Here is a 22544-nt window from a genome sequence, read left to right as displayed (position 1 = left end):
ACCTCATGTGAATAGAATCATAAACACCATTTACTTGCTTTCCCCTTTGTGACTGGCGTATACAAACACAATGCCCTCAAAGTTCATCCAAATTGTAGCATGAGTCAGAATTTCCTTCCTGTTTAAGGCAGAAGAACATTATGCTGTGTGTATGGACTACCTTTTGTTGCTTTCACCTTTTGGTTATGGTGAGTCATGCTGCTGTGAACACGGGTGTACATACGATCATACAACGGCTTTAACAAAACTTCAAATAAAATGCTGCATAACTAAGCACCAAGTGGCAACTCAAGCTTCCCTTGTCCTTTCAGCCTGATGAGAGTTTATGCAAGAAATGGCATTTCAAACAATAGAAGAGCATGTTCAGTCACGGAGATGGAAAAGGAAATAAATTTAAATTCAGGAACACCAGGGAATTCCCTGGTGGTCCAGTTGTTAGGACTCTGCGCTTTCACTGCTGAAGATGCAGGTTCAATCCCAGGTCAGGGAATTAAGATCTCGAAGCTACATGGCTCGGCCAAAAAAAACCACAAAAACTGGTGATATATGTATCACCAAAGGTGGCAGGTGATGGAAGTCAATGCTGACCATGCCAAATGAAGGTGGGGCTTTGCCTAACATTCATCAGTTTTCTTCATAATCTGGTTTCATTTCCTGTCATTGTTTTCAGTGCTTTAGATTCATGCTGTTTCATGGTGGATTTTTAAAAAGACCTAAGCTGACCCCACCTTTCATACGAGGAAATGAACACAAAGAGGCTTATAATGACACATCTCAAATTCCTACCGTTAAGAGGCAGGGCTAGAACCATAACCCACACCCAGGGTTTTTGCCGCTGACAGACACCCAGCAGAGCTTTTCATCACCCTTCCTCAGCCTTTGTGTGAGCTGAGGGAAAAGAAGGGTGTGATTACTTTTGTAAAGTCCCCAAAGCCCTCTGCATTCATGCAGTGCTTGTGTTTCCAAAGTACTTTCATAAGCACTGTCTTAGGTGCTGTTACCAAGCGTCTCCTCTGCCACACGTCTCACCAGAAAGAGGGCACCGCTGCTCCAGTTCTGGCAGTTTCTCTCTGGAGTCTGTGATGTTTAAACAGTCCCAAGTCCCAACCAAAAGTAAGCACAACTAAACTGGAAACAGATACACTATGAGTGCAGGAACACTGTATTTATTAAGTCAATAATTCATTTTTAGCAATACAAGTACAGAATATATCACAATGCTGGTTACAAACATACTTAGTATGGTATTAATGGTTACAAATAATGGTGGGCACTACAAGTCTGTGGTAAGGGTGATATGAAAGGTTATTCTGACACAATGAAGAATTGTCTTTAAAAAACTCATCAATGACCTTAGATATTTCTATAGAAATTACTGTGGCATTATTAGTGGGGATTTTCATGTAAAGAATGGATAGTGATTTGCTTTTGTTTCCGTAAGAGCTTTTTGAGTCTATTAAACTAAAATCCCCGGTTGCTTAATAAAGTATAAAAATAGTACTGACCTGGTAATATTTAATAAAACATAGCATTCATTCACATCATAAAAGTAGAACTGAAGTGAAAAGTTTTTAGTTACCATGGCAACAGATCTTCCCATCAAAGGAATCTACAGAAATGAGTAATGTTATACAAACGGTACCTGCAGAGTTATTTAGGGATCCAACGCTTGTGCACCACAAACCAAGTTTTCTAGATATCTATATAGAGCATATATTTTTAATCTTAAATTTTACTTTTGAAAGAAAAATGTGCACTTCAACAAACTCACTAAGGCCACTCATGCTATAGATGCCTAGGATTGCAATTAAAGAACAGCAATTATTTTAACAAATCCTCAAGCACACTCCTTCAGGTCACCAACAGGGTAAAACCAGTTTTCTGCCTAAAACATTCCTGAGAGTTGCGGACAACTACTAATGTTCAAGCTGGAGATGAATTAAAATGTCGGATTAAAAAAAAGAAAAAAGGAATTTTCTAGCAAGAACTGAGGTCCTCCAAGAGGTGAAATATATATGCTAATTCTTAGAGCAAAAATAAGTCTTAGAGACGCTTTTACTTATAAATATTTTTCCAGTAGTAACTTTGCCATCCAGAAAAAGAACAGTTTGGAAGTAGCCAGGCTACAGATTCAGGGGGAAAAAAACAGAGTGACAGTTTAGTACAGGTATCCTCCTCTTTCTCAAAGTTCACTTTATCCTACTTTGCTTTTATCAAAGACCTGCATTAGCGCCTGTTTTTACTAACCGAAAACAGATCCAAAACCATCACTTTCACGAAAAAAGGTGAACAGCAAAAATGGCGTTCCACGTGTGTCTGCACACGCGTGGCTGTTGAGGAGGCAGCAGCAGCGAGCAGTGGGAGGGCACCGCCACGCTCCTCTCCTGGAACTGCGTTCGGCACCTCAGCTTCAAGCCGCCACAGCTTTACCTGTGTGAGCTTCTGAGCTTTATCTCAGTGTATTTTGTGCATCGATTGGCAAGATGTGCCCTAAGCTAACTGCCACTCTGCTGTTCACCTGTTTTGGCTTACAGAGGTTTCATGGCAACACTACTTTTGGATAGCGGGGAAAGCCTGCTGTCCCTCCTCCTACGTAGCAAACCATTCTTTGCATCTGTAAAGTATGGCCCAAAGTTTCAGTCATGTTCTAGGCATTGTCTACTGCTCAGCATCCTGTCTGCACTGTCAGGAGCAGCCAAATGGCATGCTATTTATAAGACTGCAGCTGCCTGATCTGGTTTTCTCAAAATTATGAACTCTAACAGGCTAAGAGTGTTACAAAGGTCTTGCCTAATCTTTCATTTTCACAAAACAAAGCACACCTGCAAGGAGGCTATTCCAAAGCAACAGCCAGCTGTTTCTGCTGAACAGAGACAGAGCTTTGATAATGTAAGGGTCCTAATGCTTTGGGCAAAGTCAGCTTTGGCGACCCATAAAAATTATGGTCTAAAAAACCCTCAACTGGCTCTCTGAAACTGAACAAAGGAGTGACTGGCCACCTGTGTGGTACAGGAGTGTTATGGGCTCCCTGATGCACCCAACTTGAGCAGCACCAAACTTTAGGGGAAAAAACCCGAGTACAAGAGAGAACAAAGCCAGGAAAGGACGAGACCAAAGGCCTCTTACTTAATATTACTTAGTTGAACCGCCAGAAAAATCTTTTAAGTTGATCTATGCTTTCTTATACACAACCCCACCATATACAAAAAATTTGTTCAAGCAATTGGTTATTGTGAAGTAAATTTTACTTTCTTTGAGACTGTTTTCCCCTACCCCCATATATCATGATGATATTCACCTCCCTAACTTATCCTAAGCATTCCAACTAAAAGGATAAAACCCACACTTAAAATTATTAGGGTATTATTCTTCATTAGAACCAGAAATAATAGCATATTAAGTTATATCACTATCAGAAACTGGCAATCTCTTTTCTCAATCTAGAGTGTCTGCATTAAGCATATGGATTTACAGAAAACTACATTAAAGCAATGGCAATATGGCAAACTATCAACAATTTTTTTTTTTTTTTTTAAGAAAAACTGGCTGTCATTTAACATCACCCTGTGATCCCTAGGCTTCTAAATATCATGTTGCTTTATCACTGAGTGTGATCTGAGTTCAAACTGAATTAGAGAAGATGAGGCCTTAAGTCATTTGCTGGATTTTATCCTAGGAAACGCTGTATATGCACAAAACCAAAAATACAGATTAAAAAAAAAAAAAAACTTCATATGAAAACATAAGTTTCAAAATATTTATTGAAAAACAATTTACCATGACATTCCTATACCACAAACATACCACAGGACTCTAAATAATCAACAAAAGTATACAAAGCCTATCCTTAAAATCTTTGGAGGTATTAAATATATAGGCCCATGAGGATAGAGCTGAGTAACTTAAAAATGTTAGTCCTTGGTCACACAGACTATTTGGTAATTAATAAAGAGGTGCCTCGGCATTAGATTGCAATTAACCTGGAGGGGGAGGCGCAGGTGTGCCAATGCGCTCTTTTCAATTCAAAATAATTCAGTATGAGGATTAAACCCAGCGTTCGAAATCACACAGCTATCATCTTAAAGACATCTGGGCTTGTTTCATTTCTTCCACCTCCCCTAGAGAATCCCCTCCTGGGAACTTAAAAACGGTGGGATCATAACTAACAAGATGGCAAATAACAGCTTTAAACAAGGTTATATTTGGGAAGGCCAAAAAAGTGTTTAAAACTGAATTGATCTGAAATTTCCAATTACTTCTTCTGCACTCCACGTGGTGGGCAGTCTAGATTTTCCCCCCTCCATCCCAACACGCCTGTTAGACAGAAAACCTAAATTCAGCACACATCCACCCACCCACAGACCACTCCAAGCATTAGCCAGGAGCAACAACTCTTAACAGCCAAGTCATGAACCCCTGAAAATAGGGGGGAAAACCCTGATTCTTAACTATAGAGGCACCAAACAGGCCACTATAATAAGAACTGAGGTAATGGCAACAGACCTTTTTTGTTTCTTGAATTGCTACATGTTACAACTTCTCAAATTTGAATATTACCTCAACATTAAACAACTTGACTGGCTTAAATGAAAAATCAAAACCCAATAAACAGAAAGAGGAGTTAGTGAAATAGATATATCATTAGGGGAAATCTTTACATTTGACTCTTGAATTTCATATAAAATGATCTATTGCTTGCAATTTTTTTTTTATCATAAACATGAAGGATTTCTAAGAATTGCTTATTAGGCGGCATTTGTTTTTCCATTAATCCCCATAAACCAAACACTGACCTAAAATTCCCATCTGGACATGAGCTATTCCATGACTCAGCCAATATACTTGCGAACTGCGTTATTAGGGTAGCATATAAAATGAGAGGGATGGCTGCAGCAGGTATTTACAGACTTGCTTAGGGCATTGCCATCTGTGTGCCTTGACTGAAGATATGCCACTGAAACTGCCAAATTTCCCTCATCTCGTGTCTATTACATGAATACAATTTTTGTATTATCAGTTTTCATAATACATCTAAATGAAATCATTCTATGATAAAAGTAAAGGCAGGGGCTAAAATAATCATCTAAAACCTCTGGTCCAAATAACCCCTTTCTACATTAGGCTGGTCCTTTTCAGATCCTCCTGGTCCTGTTAGCAAAAGCTATCAGAGCATCTTGCCTTTTTGTACCCCAAAAAACACAACAAAACCAAAACAACCAAAGAGTTAAAACTGCTGGTTTATCAGCTTTTCTATTACTTACAGGTCAACACTGGTCCAGTTCAGATGAATCTGACAGTCCTTCCCCCTGGTCATGCAGCCCTGGAGCGGCTGCACCCATTTCTCTAGGTAAGGATGCCCCTCTGCTCTTAGTAGTTGTGTTACCTTTTCTATACTGTGTATAAAGATTTTCCCCATAAAATTTCTTTACAGTACAGTATTGAATACCTCCTCAAGGAAGAATTATATGTTAAAAAGTTGTTAAAATCATCCTTACATAATAAGAATGCAACTCTTTTAAACTCTTAAATAGTTTTATTTAGGGGTTCTTTTTTTCTTTCAGGCTTTCTGCAAAATGAATTACTTTTTTTTTAAAAAAAGAAAACAAAAAATTCCTGTTGTTTGTTCTACGAGGTTGAAAATACGGGCCAGACTACTTATACATGCGGTACATGCTGAATATAACTGAATATATGCTTATTCCTACGGACACTCTGCAAGAAAGGGATCACCCAAATAGGGTCAAAGGACTGGACCAGTGTTTCAATGCAAATTCCAGCCCCCTAAAAAACACGGTTTTGATTTCACAGTATGAATTCCCTGGAATCTGGGAAAAGGTAAGTTAGTGAACTGAGGTCTTCCCTCAGCAGCTCGGTCCCTCGACATTCTGCGCAGTCAGGAAGGACTGCACCACTTCTTCAGTGGACTGAGGGCTGGTGTTGACGTCCTCAAGAGCATCGGTCACGGAATACTGCCGATCTCGTAACCGGTTCCAGTTAGACAGAACATTGTGATACTCAAACACTTTCTCATAATTTCCAATGGAGTTGTAAAGTTTAATGAGACCTCGGTAATCGTATTCCAGTCCACTGTAGCCTTCACCAAAAAGTTTCTTCCCTGAAAGTAAACAGAAAAAAAAGGAAGCTCAAATAATGAAATAACAAGTAGTTTCTACAATACAAGCTTAGTTCTTTAAAATAGGGTGTCTTTGTTTTATTCATTTTAAAAGGAATAGATTCAATTAAAAAAATTTTATTGGAATACCTTTGCTGTACAACATTGTGTTAGTTTCTTGCTATACAGCAAAGTGCATCAGTCATACATACATGCTATGCTACGCTAAGTCACTTCAGTCGTGTCTGACTCTGTGCGACCCCAGAGACGGCAGCTCATCAGGCTCCCCCGTCCCTGGGATTCTCCAGGCAAGAACACTGGAGTGGGTTGCCATGTCCTTCTCCAATGCATGAAAGTGAAAAGGGAAAGTGAAGTCGCTCAGTTGTGTCTGATTCCTAGCAACCCCATGGACTGCAGCCTACCAGGCTCCTCCACCCATGGGATTTTCCAGGCAAGATTACTGGAGTGGGGTGCCATTGCCTTCTCCGATATATATATGTCTCCACCATTTTTTACATTTCCTTCCCATGTAGGTCACCACAGAACATCGATGTGTGTTCTCACTAGTTATCTGTTTTATACTCAGCAGTGTGTTTATATCAGTCCCAAACTCCCAATCATTCCACCCTCCAGTTGAAACAGATTCAATTCTTTTATCAGGGTTTACTGACACAGTCTTACTCATAGCCTACTTCTAAGACTTAAAAAAAAAAAATTCTCTTGTCTAAGGTCATTGGTCTCTCTAGAATAAAATTATAAAATTTCAGTTTGAAGGGAGTTCATGAAGATCTCACAGCTCATTTACAGGGCATACTGTTTCTAAAAAAACAAAGTATCTGGAGTATGCCACCTTTTATGTAAAGTAAAATATTTATGTCTCTGAACACTTATGCCAGAAATATACAGAAGAACGACACTGGTAATCCAGTGGTTAAGAATCCACCTGCCAATGCAGGGAAAACAGGTTCGCTCTCTGGTCTGGGAGGATCCCACATGCCTTGGGGCAACTAAGCCAGTGAGCCACAACCATTCTGCCGAGTCCAAGCTCTAGCGCTGAGAGACGCGACTACCGAGCCCATGTGCCACAACTCCCAAAGCCTGCATGCCGAGAGCCCGTGCTCGGCGACGAGGAGCCCATACACAGCAACAAGACCCAGCACGGTCAAAAGTAAAAAACAAAAACAAAAAACCCAGAAAAAATAGATGAGAAACTAACAAGACCAGTTACTCACAGGAATGACTGGCGAGGAGAAATTAAGGGCAGTCACACATCTGTGAGAAGACCTTTCTGTATAGTTGACTATTTTTTTTTTGGTTATGCCATGTGGCTTGTGGGATCTTAGTTCCCTGACTACGGATCAAACCCAGGCCCTCAGCAGTGACAGTGAGGAGTTTTAACCACTGGACTGCCAGGGAACTCCACAGTTCTAACTTTTCAGAGTATTAATATTTCACAGTCAAATAATTTAGCAGACTAAATAAAAACGGGGGAATGTTACACAAACATAAGCAAATGAACCTAGTTCTCTCGTAAATGAGTAACTTAACTGATAGCAGGTGGCAGGGAGATAAGCAACCTAAGTAAATTCTGAATACAGTATTCTGATTATATACCTTCAGGTTAAGGACAAGATAAAATGTAAATGAATTATTAGGCTCTAAGCAGTAACACTGGTGTTCATAGTACTACGGGTTAACAATTCTAAAACTACTTTACGTGTATTGTAGGGTTAAGCAAGATAATCTATTATGGATAACGAGGAACCTTCACATACACGGATATATGATTTGAGGCAAAGGTAGCACAGCAGAGGGGAAAGACAGTGTTTTGAAAAAATGGTCCTGGTCAACCTGTATATCCATACAGAAGGGAAAAAGGAAGAGGGGAAGAAATTTGATCACTACCTCACAAATTTCCAGAAGATAATCTCCCAAAAGAGTATCTTTTGACTTTGGGGTAGAAAAATATTTCCAAAACACAATTTAAAAAGTGCCAACCATAAAATAAAAGAGCAATAATTACAAATATGTAATTAATATTACATTAAACTTTAAGAATGTTTGTTCTTTGAAAGGCACCATTAAGAAACAAGCAGTAGAGGGACAGTTATCTGCAACACGTTTAACTAACAAAGGGCTTGTTACATCTAAAGTATATAAGGAACTTCCATAAACCAAGAAGAAAGTGACAGACAAATTCAATAAAAACATGGGAAGAGTTTTAACAGGCACAACATTAGATGATGACCACAGTACTTTATTTTGTGATCGGTCTGAACTGAAAACAATTCAAATATCAACTAATAGTAGAATGGATAAATAATGATATACTAATTCAATACAATATTACAAGGCACTGGAAATTAACAAGCAACAGGGATATGAACAACACTGATGTATTTTACAATTGATGTTCACCAAAAGAAACAAAGCATATAAAAAGATACATTGTATTTCATTTATATCAAGTTCTAAAACAGCTCAACTTTGTCTAATTTAAAATCAGGAGAAGGGTGAGGATGGGCTAGAGGTAGTGTTTATACAAATTTTTAAAATAACTATTTTTGCCTTTACTTGACACACTACTGTCATATTTCTTATTACTGGCTTCAATTATCGATAAATAATCTTTAGCAAAATGTTTTAGAAGACTTCTGAGTAGCTCCTGGAGATCCTGAGCAGCTCTAAACTCATTTAAGTCTTAATAATAACACTTCCCTATACAACATGTAAGACATGTTGATCTCTTATCAATTAAAACAATTTTAAAGTAACATACCAATTGCTATAGATCGCAAATAAAGTTTCTCAGCATTTTCATACTGATTCATGTCATAATTATATAAAGAAGCCAGATGTCCCACCGAAAGGGCTACTTCATAATCTTCTTGACCAAGAAGTTGTTCTTTAATCTGAATTGCTTTGATGTGCATTTCTTCAGCTTCCTGAAAAATAATCAAGCTGTATTAACCATTAGATTATACTTTTTACTATGTCAACAACTCTTATCCAATTAGTAACATTCTTCTAAATGCCAAAAACAGTTTATGGATGGCTAAGGTAATCTGATCAGAGAAGACACTACATTGTTCTAAAAGCTGCCTAACAGGAAGCATCACTGGCTTCGGGAAGCTATGCACATAAGCTGACGAAACACTGAAATACACCAAAATGACAAGAGAAAACGTGTCCATGTAATAAAAAGCTATTAGAAGAAATTAATGTCAAAATATTCTAAAATGAAAACTTATTTCAATTTAACACACTTCAAAATTTAATTGAACTGTGTTAAGAAACTCTTTATTAATTTTTACATAGAAGTATATTTTATTATTTCGTTTTTTGGAGTTTTGACAATTTTTATCTCAATAAACAGGTTAACTGAGGAATGTGTAAACTGATTTTCAGATAAAAATGAATGTCTTAGATAGCAACTCTCTTTCCTTTCTTACTGTGACTCTATAAGAATTGATGCTTTTGAACTGTGGTGTTGCAGAAGACTCTTGAGAGTCCCTTGGACTGCAAGGAGATCCAACCAGTCCATCCGAAAGGAGATCAGTCCTGGGTGTTCACTAGAAGGACTGATGCTGAAGCTGAAACTCCAATACTTTGGCCACCTCATGCGAAGAGATGACTCACTGGAAAAGACCCTGATGCTGGGAGGGATTGGGGGCAGGAGGAGAAGGGGCCAACAGAGGATGAGATGGCTGGATGGCATCACCGACTCGATGGACATGAGTTTGAGTGAACTCTGGGAGTTGGTGATGGACAGGGAGGCCTGGCATGCTGCGATTCATGGGGTCACAAAGAGTCGGACATGACTGAGCGACTGAACGGAATCAACAGTAATAAGAATTTATAACCCAAAGTTCTAAAAGGAAACTAAATTCAGTATATTTTTACCACTACAATTATACAATACTTGCATTATCTTACATTTCTTGCACATCTAACTATGTGTCAGGCATTCTAAGTGTTCAATTTAAACTATTAGCTAAGAGCTATGTTTTAAGTCTGATATATATATTTTTCTATGGTTTGTATTTTTGAATTTTATTTATATTTTGACTGTTTTATACTAGCTATTTTCTCAATTCTTATGTGAAATAATGTGGAAGTATAATAAATGTATACTTTATAATTTAAGATTACTGAAGAAGCATTACTTAAGATTTATTATTCACATTGTACTTTATTACCTAAGATTACTTAGACAGAAAAATACAGTAAAATGTGCTCCTACCTTAAATTTTCTCATTGACTGATAAAGTCTTCCAAGGTTTCCATAGTGTTTTGCAGTCTGTACATTAAATTCTCCAAAAGCTTTTTTAGCTAGTTGGAGTGAAGACAGGTGCAAATCATGAGCTTCTTGAAGCAGCCTCTGTTCAGTTTCTTTATTATGACAGTCAATAGCAATCTCCTCTAAAATAAGTGCTGAATAAGAAGGCAAAAAAATCAGTGCACTTTCAAACCATGTATCAAAGCTCATCAGAACATAAACTTTAGAATTGAATTTTATAAATGTTACTTGTATACACTTCTATATGTTTATCGTTTAGAACCATAAACCATATAACATACCAAAGAACTGGTAAAGATGAGCGTATTCCATTTTAATGAAAAAACAAAACAAAACACTTTTGGGGTCATTCTATTTTGCATAGTATAATGGATTTCAAATGTAAGAAAAACAACAGTATACAACAAATTATTTTGCAGAATTACTCTCTATTTTACCAGATCGGTTTGCTTTGCTGACGTAAATTGTTTTTTAAGCAAACAGAAGAAAGACAAGAATGAAAAGGCAAATTTTTTTAAATTGTGAAACTGTGTCAAGGACTACCTAACCACTGTTGAAAACTGTGAAACCACATTTGCAAACTATATAACCTTTAACCAAATAGAAGTAAAAGAACTGGTTTCCTCCTAACTCACTTGACCAGTCAAATCAGATAAGAAGATAATTTAACTTCAAAGTTCTATTTGAGACCCTCAAACTCCATTTAAAGTCTTACAAATATATATTCTTTAACCGGGCAATTTTATTGCTAGGAAAATTGTTCATATGCACAAAAAGTAAGAGATTTAGCTCACTGTAGCATTTTTAAAGAACAAAAGGTTAAAAAAAATGTAGAGGTCCAATAAGACAGGTGCAGTTAAAAACATTAGAAAACTAGAAAAAACATCAGAAAAAAGGATATATACCTACACGTATTGAAATGAGAAAATGTTTGTACTACATCGAGTGAACAAAGCAGATTACAGAACTAAAAAAAAATTATTCACTCATTTCAGTCTTCAAAGAAAGAAAAGCCTAAAAAAAATATTTGCCCACATGTTGATTCTGGATTGATGAGTTTCAAGTAACTTAATTTTTTCTCTTTTAATTCTTGACATCATGTATTACTTGCATGACTTCAAAAATGCAAACCTAAAGGAGAGGTAAAGCCTAGTTCCAGAATTAAGGTAAAAGTTCTTCATCATGCAAGGAATTACCACATGGGTGACCCAATCGTCAGCAAAATCAAAGGCCCTTGGTAAGTGACTGCAGAAGAGTTAAAAAGTAAAGAAGAAAGTGGTATGTGGTGCGAGCCTTGCAACACTAAAGGTAACCTGATATGAAACAGTTTCAGAGTCTTGCACAATAAAGGTGAAGGCGTGTGAAAACCCATCTGCAATGTCACGGTGATTCTTCAATCCTCCCCTCAAAAGAAAGGCATGAATGAATGAAAGGAAAGAGAAAAAGGAGGGAAGAGGCAAGTGGAAGGAAGGAAGAAAGAAGGGTACTCTAGCCTACTAACAATGTTGTATGAGAGAAGCAAACAACTTTTCATTATGAACCACTGGAAATTCTTAGAGACGTGGGCAAATATGTTAAATCAGTGATTGTCTGTTTTAGTAATATACAGTCTAATTCTGAGGAAATCAACAAATATTCCTATTTTAATCAATTTTAAAATGTCAGATAGTAGGCATCTATTATAATTGACAGCTAAAGAAGTCTTAAAATACATCTATCTATCTATAGGAGACTAGATTACAAAGGGTACCTTTCACCCTCTTTGAAGAAGCCAAAAGAAGATGATCTTCAGGTAGGATGTGGGTAATGATACCAATAGCTCTTTCTGCATGAAACCTGCAATACAGAAGATAAATTCTGGCATTTCTTTTATGTTACAAATAATTTAGGCATTAAAACCCCCATAATTTACAACATAATACTGGTAGAATCCCTAAAACTAGCTGTGGTAAAGGACAAGTTTCGCTGTAACATTCCAATCTTTTGTACACTGAGTTTTTTCCCTCCCTTAATTTATTTTTATTTGAAGGATAATTAAATGAACTTTTAAACACCCAGTGGATTCCCATCTATCTCCCTCATAACCAACTGTGAAATTACTATCACAGCCTACAAGGCTTAATACAATATGATCTTTCACTGGGCTACCTCTCTGACCACATCTCCTACCATTATCAGAAGTAATTCCCTCTTTCCCTTCTAGCCACATAGGAATGGCAATTTTCTGAACATGTAAAGCAGTTCTAGCCCAGGATTCTTGCATTTGTTTTATTGTCTCTCTGGAATGGTTGTTCCCTGAATATCCACATGGTTTACCCTCAATGAAGTCTTTCCAGATCAGCCTATACAGAAGACCCTAAAAAAATCTACCATCACTCTCTAAACTCTTAGTTTATTTTATTCTTCTTCACAGCATATATTCTCATCTGACATGTTTGGTTATTGTTTCATGGCTCATCCTGTCAAACAGAAGGCAAGTTATTTGTCTATTTTATCTACCAATTCCTTTCAAACAACTCTACACCTTCTATTCCCATCTTTCTTGGACTGCAAGGAGATCAAACCAGTCAATCCTCAAGGACATCAGTCCTGAATATCACTGGAAGGCCTGATGCTGAAGCTGAAACTCCAATACTGTGGCCACCTGATGTGGAGAACTGACTCATTGGAAAAGACCCCGATGCTGGGAAAGATTGAAGGCAGGAGGAGAAGGGGACGACAGAGGATAAGATGGTTGGATGACATCACCAACTCGATGGACAGGAGTTTGAGTAAACTCCAGGAGTTGGTGATGGACAGGGAGGCCTGGCATGCTGCAGTCCATGGGGTCGCAAAGAGTCGGACATGACTGAGCTACTGAACTGAAGCAATCATCAATTTTCTCAGATCTATCTTCCAATCTGCTGTCTCTTTAGTTGTATCTAATGCTATTTAATTTGTCTACTGAGTTTTAATGTCAATGACTATTTTCTAATTCTAGCTATTATAATTTGTTTTCATAATAAGTGTTTATTAACATAATTCATACCACAATTTAAAGTGTACAACAGAAGGTTTTTAGCATATTTCAGAGTTATGCACCTATCACTATTAATTTCAGAATATTTTCATCCCCCCCAAAAGAAACTTTGTGCCCATTAGCAGTCATTTCATTTTCCTCCAACTCCCCCAACTCTAGGCAACCACCAATTTACTTTCTGTTTCTACAGGCTTGCCTAGTCTAGACATTTCATGCAATGAAATTATATAATATGCGGTCCTCTGTGGCTGGCTTCTTTCACCTGCACAGTGTTTTAAAGATTCGTTCAAGCTGCAGCATGTATCGGTCATTTTATGTTACTGTGTATTTTTGGCTGCTCCAAGCGGCATGTAGGATATTAGTTCCCCAACCAGAAATAACTCATGCTCCCTGTGGTGCAAGTGTAGAGTCTTAACCACTGAACCGCCAGGGAAGTCTCATTTATTTGTATTATTGAAGTATACTTGATTTACTGTGTTGTGTAAGCTTTAGGTATATTGCAAAGTGACTCAGATATACATATAGTTCCCTCAGTTTATTTTTATATCTGCCTTTTTCCCTTAAGTTTCCCTCTAAAGCATTATTGATTCCTTCTTTTATATCAGTGTCAGCAATTTTTTTTTCCTGTACAGGGCCATACAGTAAACATCTCAAGATTATGTGGTACACACTCTGTCCCAACTATTCAACTCTGCTGTTGAAGCATAAAAGCAACCACACACAAAACAGGAGTGCATGAACACTGCCAGGTTCCAATTAACCTTTATTTTGCCTTCAGGCCATAGTTTGCCAACCCATTTATACCCTTAGTCATTTAAGAATCCTTACTTTATAGCATCAACCAAAACATTCTGTTAACTGATATTTTTAGTGTTCTAATCTTGTTCATCATGCCTTCTGACTCACTCACAGAGAAAACGTTCCCTTATTTAAAAACATTTTTTATGGTGAGTTCATCTTAGGTAGAGTTAGGTCTAAGGGAAGTCTGTATGGCTTGGACTGAAGGTTAATTATTACCAAGAGCTTTGTATTTTCTCCTTAAAAGCATCCTAAAAGAAATCAGCAGTCTCAAAGTACTTCTTAATGTTTTCCTCGGTTTGGGGTTTCCTGTATGCATGATGCCCAAATACAAGGGAGAAGTCTATAGCCTATAAATTCCCCCATGAGGCTCGTGTTGTTCAACTGAGAGCTCAGCCTAAGATGGACAATCTTCCACGTCACTCCTCTTGCCAGTGGGCAGTTTTTCCCTGGTCTACCCTTTCCCTGAGGGTGTAGCTTTGATCTTGGCTTCAGTTTTAAGTCACAGCCTCCTGTGGCCTAATGCCTTATCTCTTAAAACCAGGACTGGTATTCAACCAAGGTTACAGAAACTTCTAAGGCCTTCTAAGCCTTACCACCCCAGAACAGTTACACCATGGTTCATGCCTACCCTTTTGGGTTTTAGTCCATTATTGGCCATTGGGGATTTCCTCTCTCTCTTACAAGCTCAGTTATGCATTAAAAAAGATGACTGTCATTCAGTATTTCTGCATGTTATGATCAAGTTTGTACACCACTGTATTAGTCAAGGAAAAATTACTGAAAGAGATACTTAAAAAAAAGACATTTTATATGATGATATAAAAGTCTCAATGTCAAACCACATACGCTCTAAATGAATGGCTTATAAATTGGGATGACTTTAAATGACTTAAAGAACATTTTAGGGATCTTGTTAAAGTTCCAGGAGGACAACTTTAATCCATTAATTTATACATGAAATAGTACTGTGTTAGGGAAAAAGCAAAGCAAAACAAAACAAAATAGCAATAGCATTTAATTCCTCATGAAAAGGAAAGTAGAACTTACAGTGCATTGTCAAATTTCCCAGAGCTATACTGGTGAACATAAGAGGAATACGCCAAGTCTTCATGAGCTGTTGCTACGTGAATATTTTTGCCACCAAACACTGACTGCCGAATGTCAAGGGCTGCCTGAAAGAGTCAAGAAAATAACTGATAATACTGTGAATGCTTAGAAAACACTACCTAGTTAAATTAAGCAGTCTAGTGACCTAAATATATATTTTATATACTCAACCCCATCAGTTTTGGAAAAAAGTTCTGCTGTAGTTAGAGCACATGTATGCTTAGTGGCTTCAGCCGTGTCCGACTCTCTGCGACCCCATGGACCATGGCCTGCTAGGCTCCTCTGTCCATGGGATTCTCCAGGCAAGAATATTGGAGTGGGTTGCCATTTCCTTCTCCAAATTTAGGTCACAACAGGACATAAAAGTCACTCACGGCTTGATTTTCTGAAGAGTAAGTCTGAATTAAAAGGCAATGGCTTACTAATAAAAGTCATTCACATGTCTTAGGAATTACATTAGTGTTTTTTCTCTATATCCTTTTCAGAAATAAACTATAAAATCAGGGATACCTTGTCCAGAGTGATGGCATAACAAATCATGTACCTAAGATTGACTAAGGCCTAAAATAACTGTTATCTACCCTTCTTGCTACTACAAAGGCACTATAATGATTTGTGCTAAAGTAACAACAAAGACATCATCTGGGTAAATTAAAAAATTGAAAACTACTAAATACTGACCCACAACTCCAAACTTTTTCCCTAGATGAGCCTCTTTAATTCCTAAAACAGTAAGTCTTAAGAAGTTTTACTTCTTTAATTCCTAAAGAAGTTAAGTTTTACTTCTGTTATTATTTAGTAAAATAATGGTGTGCCATATATGAGAAGGGGCTCCGAAAAAGTTATTTTTTGAGAGTAGTTTATACACCATAAACAAATTATAGGTCAGCAAGTCAATTTAGGTTGAAAGAAAAAGTGTAACTATTAACATACCTGATAAATTGCAACAGACTGACAGATATTATCTACATTGAGTAAGTAGAACCCATAATCTAGCAGTGTATCAGAATATTTTGGGTGTTTGGATCCAAAATGATCCCTATAAAAAGATACAAAACTATTAGGATATAAAGTAGAGAGAGACAATTTTAAATGGTATTTTTAATAACAATCACGTACCGTGCCAAATACACTGCATGTTTAATTAACTGCTCTGCTTTCTTAAATTCACGTTTTACAACACAAGCCTAAAGATGAAATGAAAAATTGTTAAATAACTCACAAACAGTTAATGAATGTGTTAAAACAAATACGATTTATATATTCAAACTACAATGGTTAAAAAGAAAAAAACATCTTCAAACATAAATAGAATGGATCTATTTGTAATTTCTTTCCTTCCAAGTATTTGAAAATTCCATTATAAACAGATGTGTATATATCCTGAGTAATTATAAAACTTAAAATTTTCAGTCATGCCCAGAACTAAACTGTTATAACAAAGGTATCTTAAAAAGCTCATATATTCCCATTCTTACATGTTATTAAAATAGTGGGGGGGGGAGGGGGTTTGCCTGTATATTTTTGAGATTAATTCTTTGTCAGTTGCTTCATTTGCTATTATTTTCTCCCATTCTGAAGGCTGTATTTTCACCTTGCTTATAGTTTCCTTTGTTGTACAAAAGCTTTTAAGTTTAATTAAGTCCCATTTGTTTATTTTTGGTTTTATTTCCATTACTCTGGGAGGTGGGTCATAGAGGATCCTGCTATGATTTACATCAGAGAGTGTTTTGCCTATGTTTTCCTCTAGGAGCTCTATACTTTCTGTTCTTACATTTAGATCTTTAATCCACTTTGAGTTTATTTTTGTGTGTGGTATTAGGACGTGTTCTAGTTTCATTCTTTTACAAGTGGTCGACCAGTTTTCCCAGGACCACTTGTTAAAGAGATTGTCTTTTCTCCATTGTATATTCTTGCCTCGTTTGTCAAAGATAAGGTGTCCATAGGCGTGTGGATTTATCTCTGGGCTTTCTATTTTGTTCCACTGATCTATATTTCTGTCTTTGTGCCAGTACCATACTGTCTTGATGACTAGCTCTGTAGTCTAGGGGAAAAAAAAAAAAAAAAACTAAATGAAATACATTGCTTAGCTCTACTAAGCAATGTCCTGGGTGTTTTACATGCTCTGCTTCATTTAATGAAAGGAAAACTCTACAAGTAAGGTCTCTTCAAAATTCCCATTTTAAAGAGAATGAAACTGAGGCACAGAGACATTAATGAAGTTAATAGTATTTCAAAGAGGTGCTTTTTGGTGAGCGTATTTATCTATACGTAGAAAACTTCATGGGAAAGGGCATTTTCCATCTAGATTGTTGGGGAACAAACCTGCTTTCAATTCTATCTATTAAAAAATTAAATATGTTATTTACATCTAAAAATAAATAAATAAAATAAAATAGTGGGGGGTGGGGTGGGGGGAGAGGGTTCACCATTATTTCCTAAAGTACTTATTTATATCCCAGTAGCTTAAAACTATCTGGAAGTTTTCCATCTAATAATCTTTAAATGTACAGAATTCCAAGTATTCCTATTACTTCTTAAAATGTTCTGATTCATGGGAAAGTCAGTAGACTTTAAGTATCATTTAAATACAGAAATATAAATCTTGCACATAAATTAAGCTGTTTTTATACTAAATGCATATTCAATGTTTTAAATTAAAAAACATATTACTGTCTCTTCTAGCTCTAATGATTACCTGAATATTTATGCTATTTACTTGCTCTAAAATGACTTAATAAATTTTACAGAAATCTTAAGACTCTTCTAAATCTGTCATTTTAGAAAAATTCCTCTAACTGAAATTTCCGTAAGTAAAACCAGCCAAAGTGGAATATTCAAAATGGAAAAGCTCTGGGAAATACTATATCTGAAAATTATATCAATGCTTTAAAGCTTCAGTTTACTAAAGCAGCAATTTAAAAATATTACTAAATGATTTCAAAGACTTAATTCATTCTGTTTTTTTTACCCAGTAAGAAGAAACACCATGTAAGTATTGCCTATCAGGTCAAGAACAGAAAGCTAGCACACTGTGAGACTGCAATACTGTGACTGAAAGGTTTAATACTAGGATATCCTTTAGCAGAAAAGTGACCGAAGCCCATACAATCATGGCATAAGGAATTCAGGTTGCTGTAAAGGTTTAAGAAGAAGCCAGATTCCTGAAACTGAGCAGAAAAATTTAGAAAATAGATGTTGGTATCCATGAGTATGCAACACTTAATTTTTTAAATAGCAGGTGGTGGCTGTTGCTGTTCAGTCACTCAGTTGTGTCTGATTCTTTGCGACCCCATGGACTACAGCCCACCAGGCTCGTCTGTCCCTGGGATTCTCCAGGCAAGAATACTGGAGTGAGCTGCCATTTCTTTCTTCAAAAGATCTTCCCAGATCAGGGATTAAATCTGTGTCTCCTGCACTGGCAGGCAGAGCCACCAGGGAAGCCCCCAAACAGTAGGTTAATTAACACAAATTTGAAGCTTATTAAACTCTATAATCCATTTAATAATTTTAACATTATATTTACCTTAGAAGCTTGTCTTAAAACATCCACCACGACTTTGACTGGTAAGCTTGTTGTGATTTCTTTCATTGCCTCAATGCACCATTTGTATGCCTAAAAAAATTTACAGAAGAGCAAACCCTGTGATGTATCAAATTGACAGTATTCAATGAAATGCTTAAGAATTTTTCCCGCAAGCTTTCAAGTACCTGAATAAGGAAGACACACAAAATATGTACACTTAAAATTTCCTCTCAGAGGCTGAGTTTTCTTTAAAGTATGCTTGTTACATTTTTCTTTGGATATGTGACACATATTCAGGACATCAGAAGCATGTTCTTTCTGTCCCAGAGCCTCTGCACATACCATTTCCTCTGCCTTACGATACATCCCCCTCCTTCCTCCAACCCCCTAAACCACCTAAGCTGTCCTTCAGGTTTCAGCTCCGGACAAGGTTTCCTGTACTTTCCTCCCCCTACTGTAACACTTCTTTGTGATATTGTTCTACTACAATCGCTTGTGTAGTTGGGTGCTCACTTTGTGCTAGCTATTGTTCTAAGCATTTTATGTGCAGTGATACAGTTAACCAACACAACACCTCTTTGAGACAGTGTCACACAATGTGCTAGGGCCTAGGTATCTAGTAGGGGACAAAAATAGAATGTCGTTCATCCCCTAGTGCTTAGTAGGGTGGAGGGTGGGGAAGCAAAATGAATTATTCTGGATAGTAAGAACTGCTTCAAGGAAACAAAAAGTATTACAAAAGGATCATAAAAATGTGGGGAAAACCACCTGAAAATTAGAAAGTAAACATTTGTTTTCTTCTATAAGCTTCCATCTCTTTCATTCCACCTAAAAGATGTTAACTCTTCAGAAGCAATTTTGATGCAAAAACAAAACAGGAAAAAATAAGCAAAAATGATTTGGGTTAAAAAAACACCTGGTTTGTAAGATACTAAATAAGCTGATTTTGCCCCAGTAAGAATGTAAAATCTGTGGTAAATTGTAATACTGCTTTTAAAATATTTACTGCCCCTCTTTGAGGAAAGATACGGAGAAGGCAGTGGCACCCCACTCCAGTACTCTTGCCTGGAAAATCCCATGGACGGAGGAGCCTGGTAGGCTGCAGTCCATGGGGTCGCTAAGAGTCGGACACAACTGAGCGCCTTCACTTTCACTTTTCACTTTCATGCATTGGAGAAGGAAATGGCAACCCACTCCAGTGTTCTTGCCTGGAGAGTCCCAGGGACCGGGGAGCCTGGTGGGCTGCCATCTATGGGGTCGCATGGAGTAGGGCATGACTGGAGCGACTTGGCAGCAGCAGCAGCAGCAGCTTGAGGAAAGATAAACTTCCCTTTCACATTAAGATTTCCTTTGGCCAAAATATTAATTAAAATATAAGCAGAGTTCATGTGAAATGTGCCATTTCTAGGAGAAAGCTTCAAGAACCAGTAATTCCTTCCCCATACTGTTTTTGCCTTTGCTCCAATGCTGGTAAAGTTCTAGACAGAGGCCGCTCCACAACATGTGGGTTTTGATCAACGTGTAGATATGATGTGAAGCAGAGCCACAGACAGACCAAGACATGAAGCAACATGAGCAAGGAATCAACTGGTGTTATTCCAAGTCAGTGCTGTTTGGAGGTTGGTATTATCTTGGTATATCCTAGACTATATGGACTCAGAGCAGAATATGGTGATAATGCATCAAACTATATCCTCAAGATTTGTGTACTTTTCTGTAGGTATCAATGACAAATTTATAAACTATCAAAATTACACGAGAAACATCTCTAGACTTAAATGTTCCTCATGAATGTGCAGCGAATTCCAAAGATCATGAATAAAATATAGTATGTTGCTGTTGGTTGCTAAGTCGTGAATGATTCTTTTGCAGCCGCATGGATTGTAGCCCATTACGTTCCTCTGTTTATGGTGTTTTCCAGGCAAGAATACTGGGGTAGGTTGCCATTTCCTTCTCCAGTATAACACCCCCCAATTCAAATGTTCAGAAAGAAAAAAACTGTCACTTAAACAGTAACTGCTGGTAAATAAAGTGGAAACTGGTGAATAAAAGATATTTCTGTTCCACTGAATACACTGTTGAGTCTGGACAGAAGAAGATGGGCCTGGAGCTGAGTACAGGAGTAAAAAATGGCAAGACATGATTTACTTTACAGAACAGAAAGAAGGATGCAGGGGAGTATGAGAAACAGAGATGAAAAGAAACAATGAAAGAGCAATCAGAGACGGCCAAGATGAGGGGGGCATATGTGGAGAGATAAAGGATGGTCATGGTGGGGCACCTAAAGAACTTTTTTTTTTTAGCCATGCCTCATGGCTTGCAGGATCTTAGTTCCCTCACCAGGGACTGAACTTGGGTCCTCTGCAGTGGAAATGCCAAAGTTCTAACCACCAGATGCCAGGGAATTCCCAGAAGAACTTTTCAGGCAGGCAAATACCATTGCTGTTTACTTCATTCTCATTTCCATAAAGGCTGTCCACACAAAGGCCTTTTGTGAATGGGGTTCTTTGTTTTTGGTGTGTAAAACAACAGAAAAGGGCCAAATTCTATATCTAGACTGACACGCTTGGGTACAGTTACTGCATAAAAGGGGCAGCAAAACAATTCATCAACAGAACTAATTCAGCAGACACAAGAATTCAGCATCAAAAAGAACCAGAAAAAATATATAAACCTCCTGAGAAAATGCAGACATGCTGATTAGGATTTTAGATTTTAACAAATAAGCTTGATGACTAAAAAAAGTTTCCCCCCAACTTTACTGAAGTATAATTGACAAAAATTGTATATATTTAAATTGTACAAGATTTGATATACATACATACTGTGAAATGAGTATCACAATCAATCTAATTAACACATGCATCACCTCAGTGTTCTCTTTTTTTATGTGTGATGAGCACATTTAAGAGCTATTCTTAGGAAACTTCAAATATACATATAGTATTAACTACAGTCAGCATGCTATAATTAGATCCTCAGCACTTACTCATCTTAGAATGAAATATTAAGCTTTGAAAAATAGTTAATGTAAACGATGAGGCATGCCTCTTAGAACAGCCAAAATCTACAACACTAACATCAAATGCTGGCAAGGGTATGGAGTAACAGGAGTTCTCACTTCTTCCTGGTGGGAACGTATGCTGGTAGAGACAATCTGGCAGTTTCTTAAAAAACTTAACAAACTCTCACCATACACTTCAACAAGTTCAACACTTCCAACATTCTTTGATAATGCCTTCTTTGATAAATATTAAAAGCGGGATGATCCTAGCTTTGGGGTTGTAAACATCACTTTACAGTTATTCTAGAATTCTCTAATTTCACTTCTAATGGTAACTTTCCTTTAAATGTGGAATATATATATATATATATATATATATATATATATATATATATATATATTTACATTGCAGGGCAAAAATTGACATTAGGGCAATTTTAAAATATTAAAGCTAAATGACAGCTATCTGACAGTGCAAAATAATTATGATATTCTTCCATAAATAAAGTAACCTTGTAAAAGAGTTAAGCCCACACAGTTCACTTTTCAACTATGTATTCATTAGCACCAAAGCCTTAATTTAACAGTATAAAGCCAAAATGGAGGCTACTACTTTCTGATAACTCAGAGATAGAAGCAAAACAATGCAATTAAAGTGTAAATAAAATCTAGGTT

The 22544-nt window shown here is 37.1% G+C and overlaps 1 protein-coding gene across 1 annotated transcript in view; it reads right to left on the bottom strand.

Annotated features, from left to right (window-relative positions):
- Positions 1–1150: 1150 nt before the first annotated feature.
- APPBP2 (amyloid beta precursor protein binding protein 2) overlaps positions 1151–22544 on the bottom strand; it is a 60455-nt gene continuing 39061 nt past the window's right edge. The window contains exons 6-13 of the mRNA XM_002695642.7: positions 18866–18955; positions 16459–16526; positions 16273–16378; positions 15280–15404; positions 12163–12248; positions 10356–10546; positions 8892–9057; positions 1151–6115 (exon numbers count right to left, since the gene is read on the bottom strand). Coding sequence (XP_002695688.2) covers positions 5862–6115; positions 8892–9057; positions 10356–10546; positions 12163–12248; positions 15280–15404; positions 16273–16378; positions 16459–16526; positions 18866–18955 — 1086 coding nt within the window. The 3' untranslated portion in view covers positions 1151–5861. The remainder of the gene's footprint in view (positions 6116–8891; positions 9058–10355; positions 10547–12162; positions 12249–15279; positions 15405–16272; positions 16379–16458; positions 16527–18865; positions 18956–22544) is intronic.

The sequence above is a fragment of the Bos taurus genome, chromosome 19 (assembly GCF_002263795.3).
Source record: "Bos taurus isolate L1 Dominette 01449 registration number 42190680 breed Hereford chromosome 19, ARS-UCD2.0, whole genome shotgun sequence".
NCBI lineage: Eukaryota > Metazoa > Chordata > Mammalia > Artiodactyla > Bovidae > Bos > Bos taurus.
The sequence above is the reverse complement of the archived record's forward strand: the minus strand, read 5'-3'. Positions and strand labels throughout refer to the sequence as shown.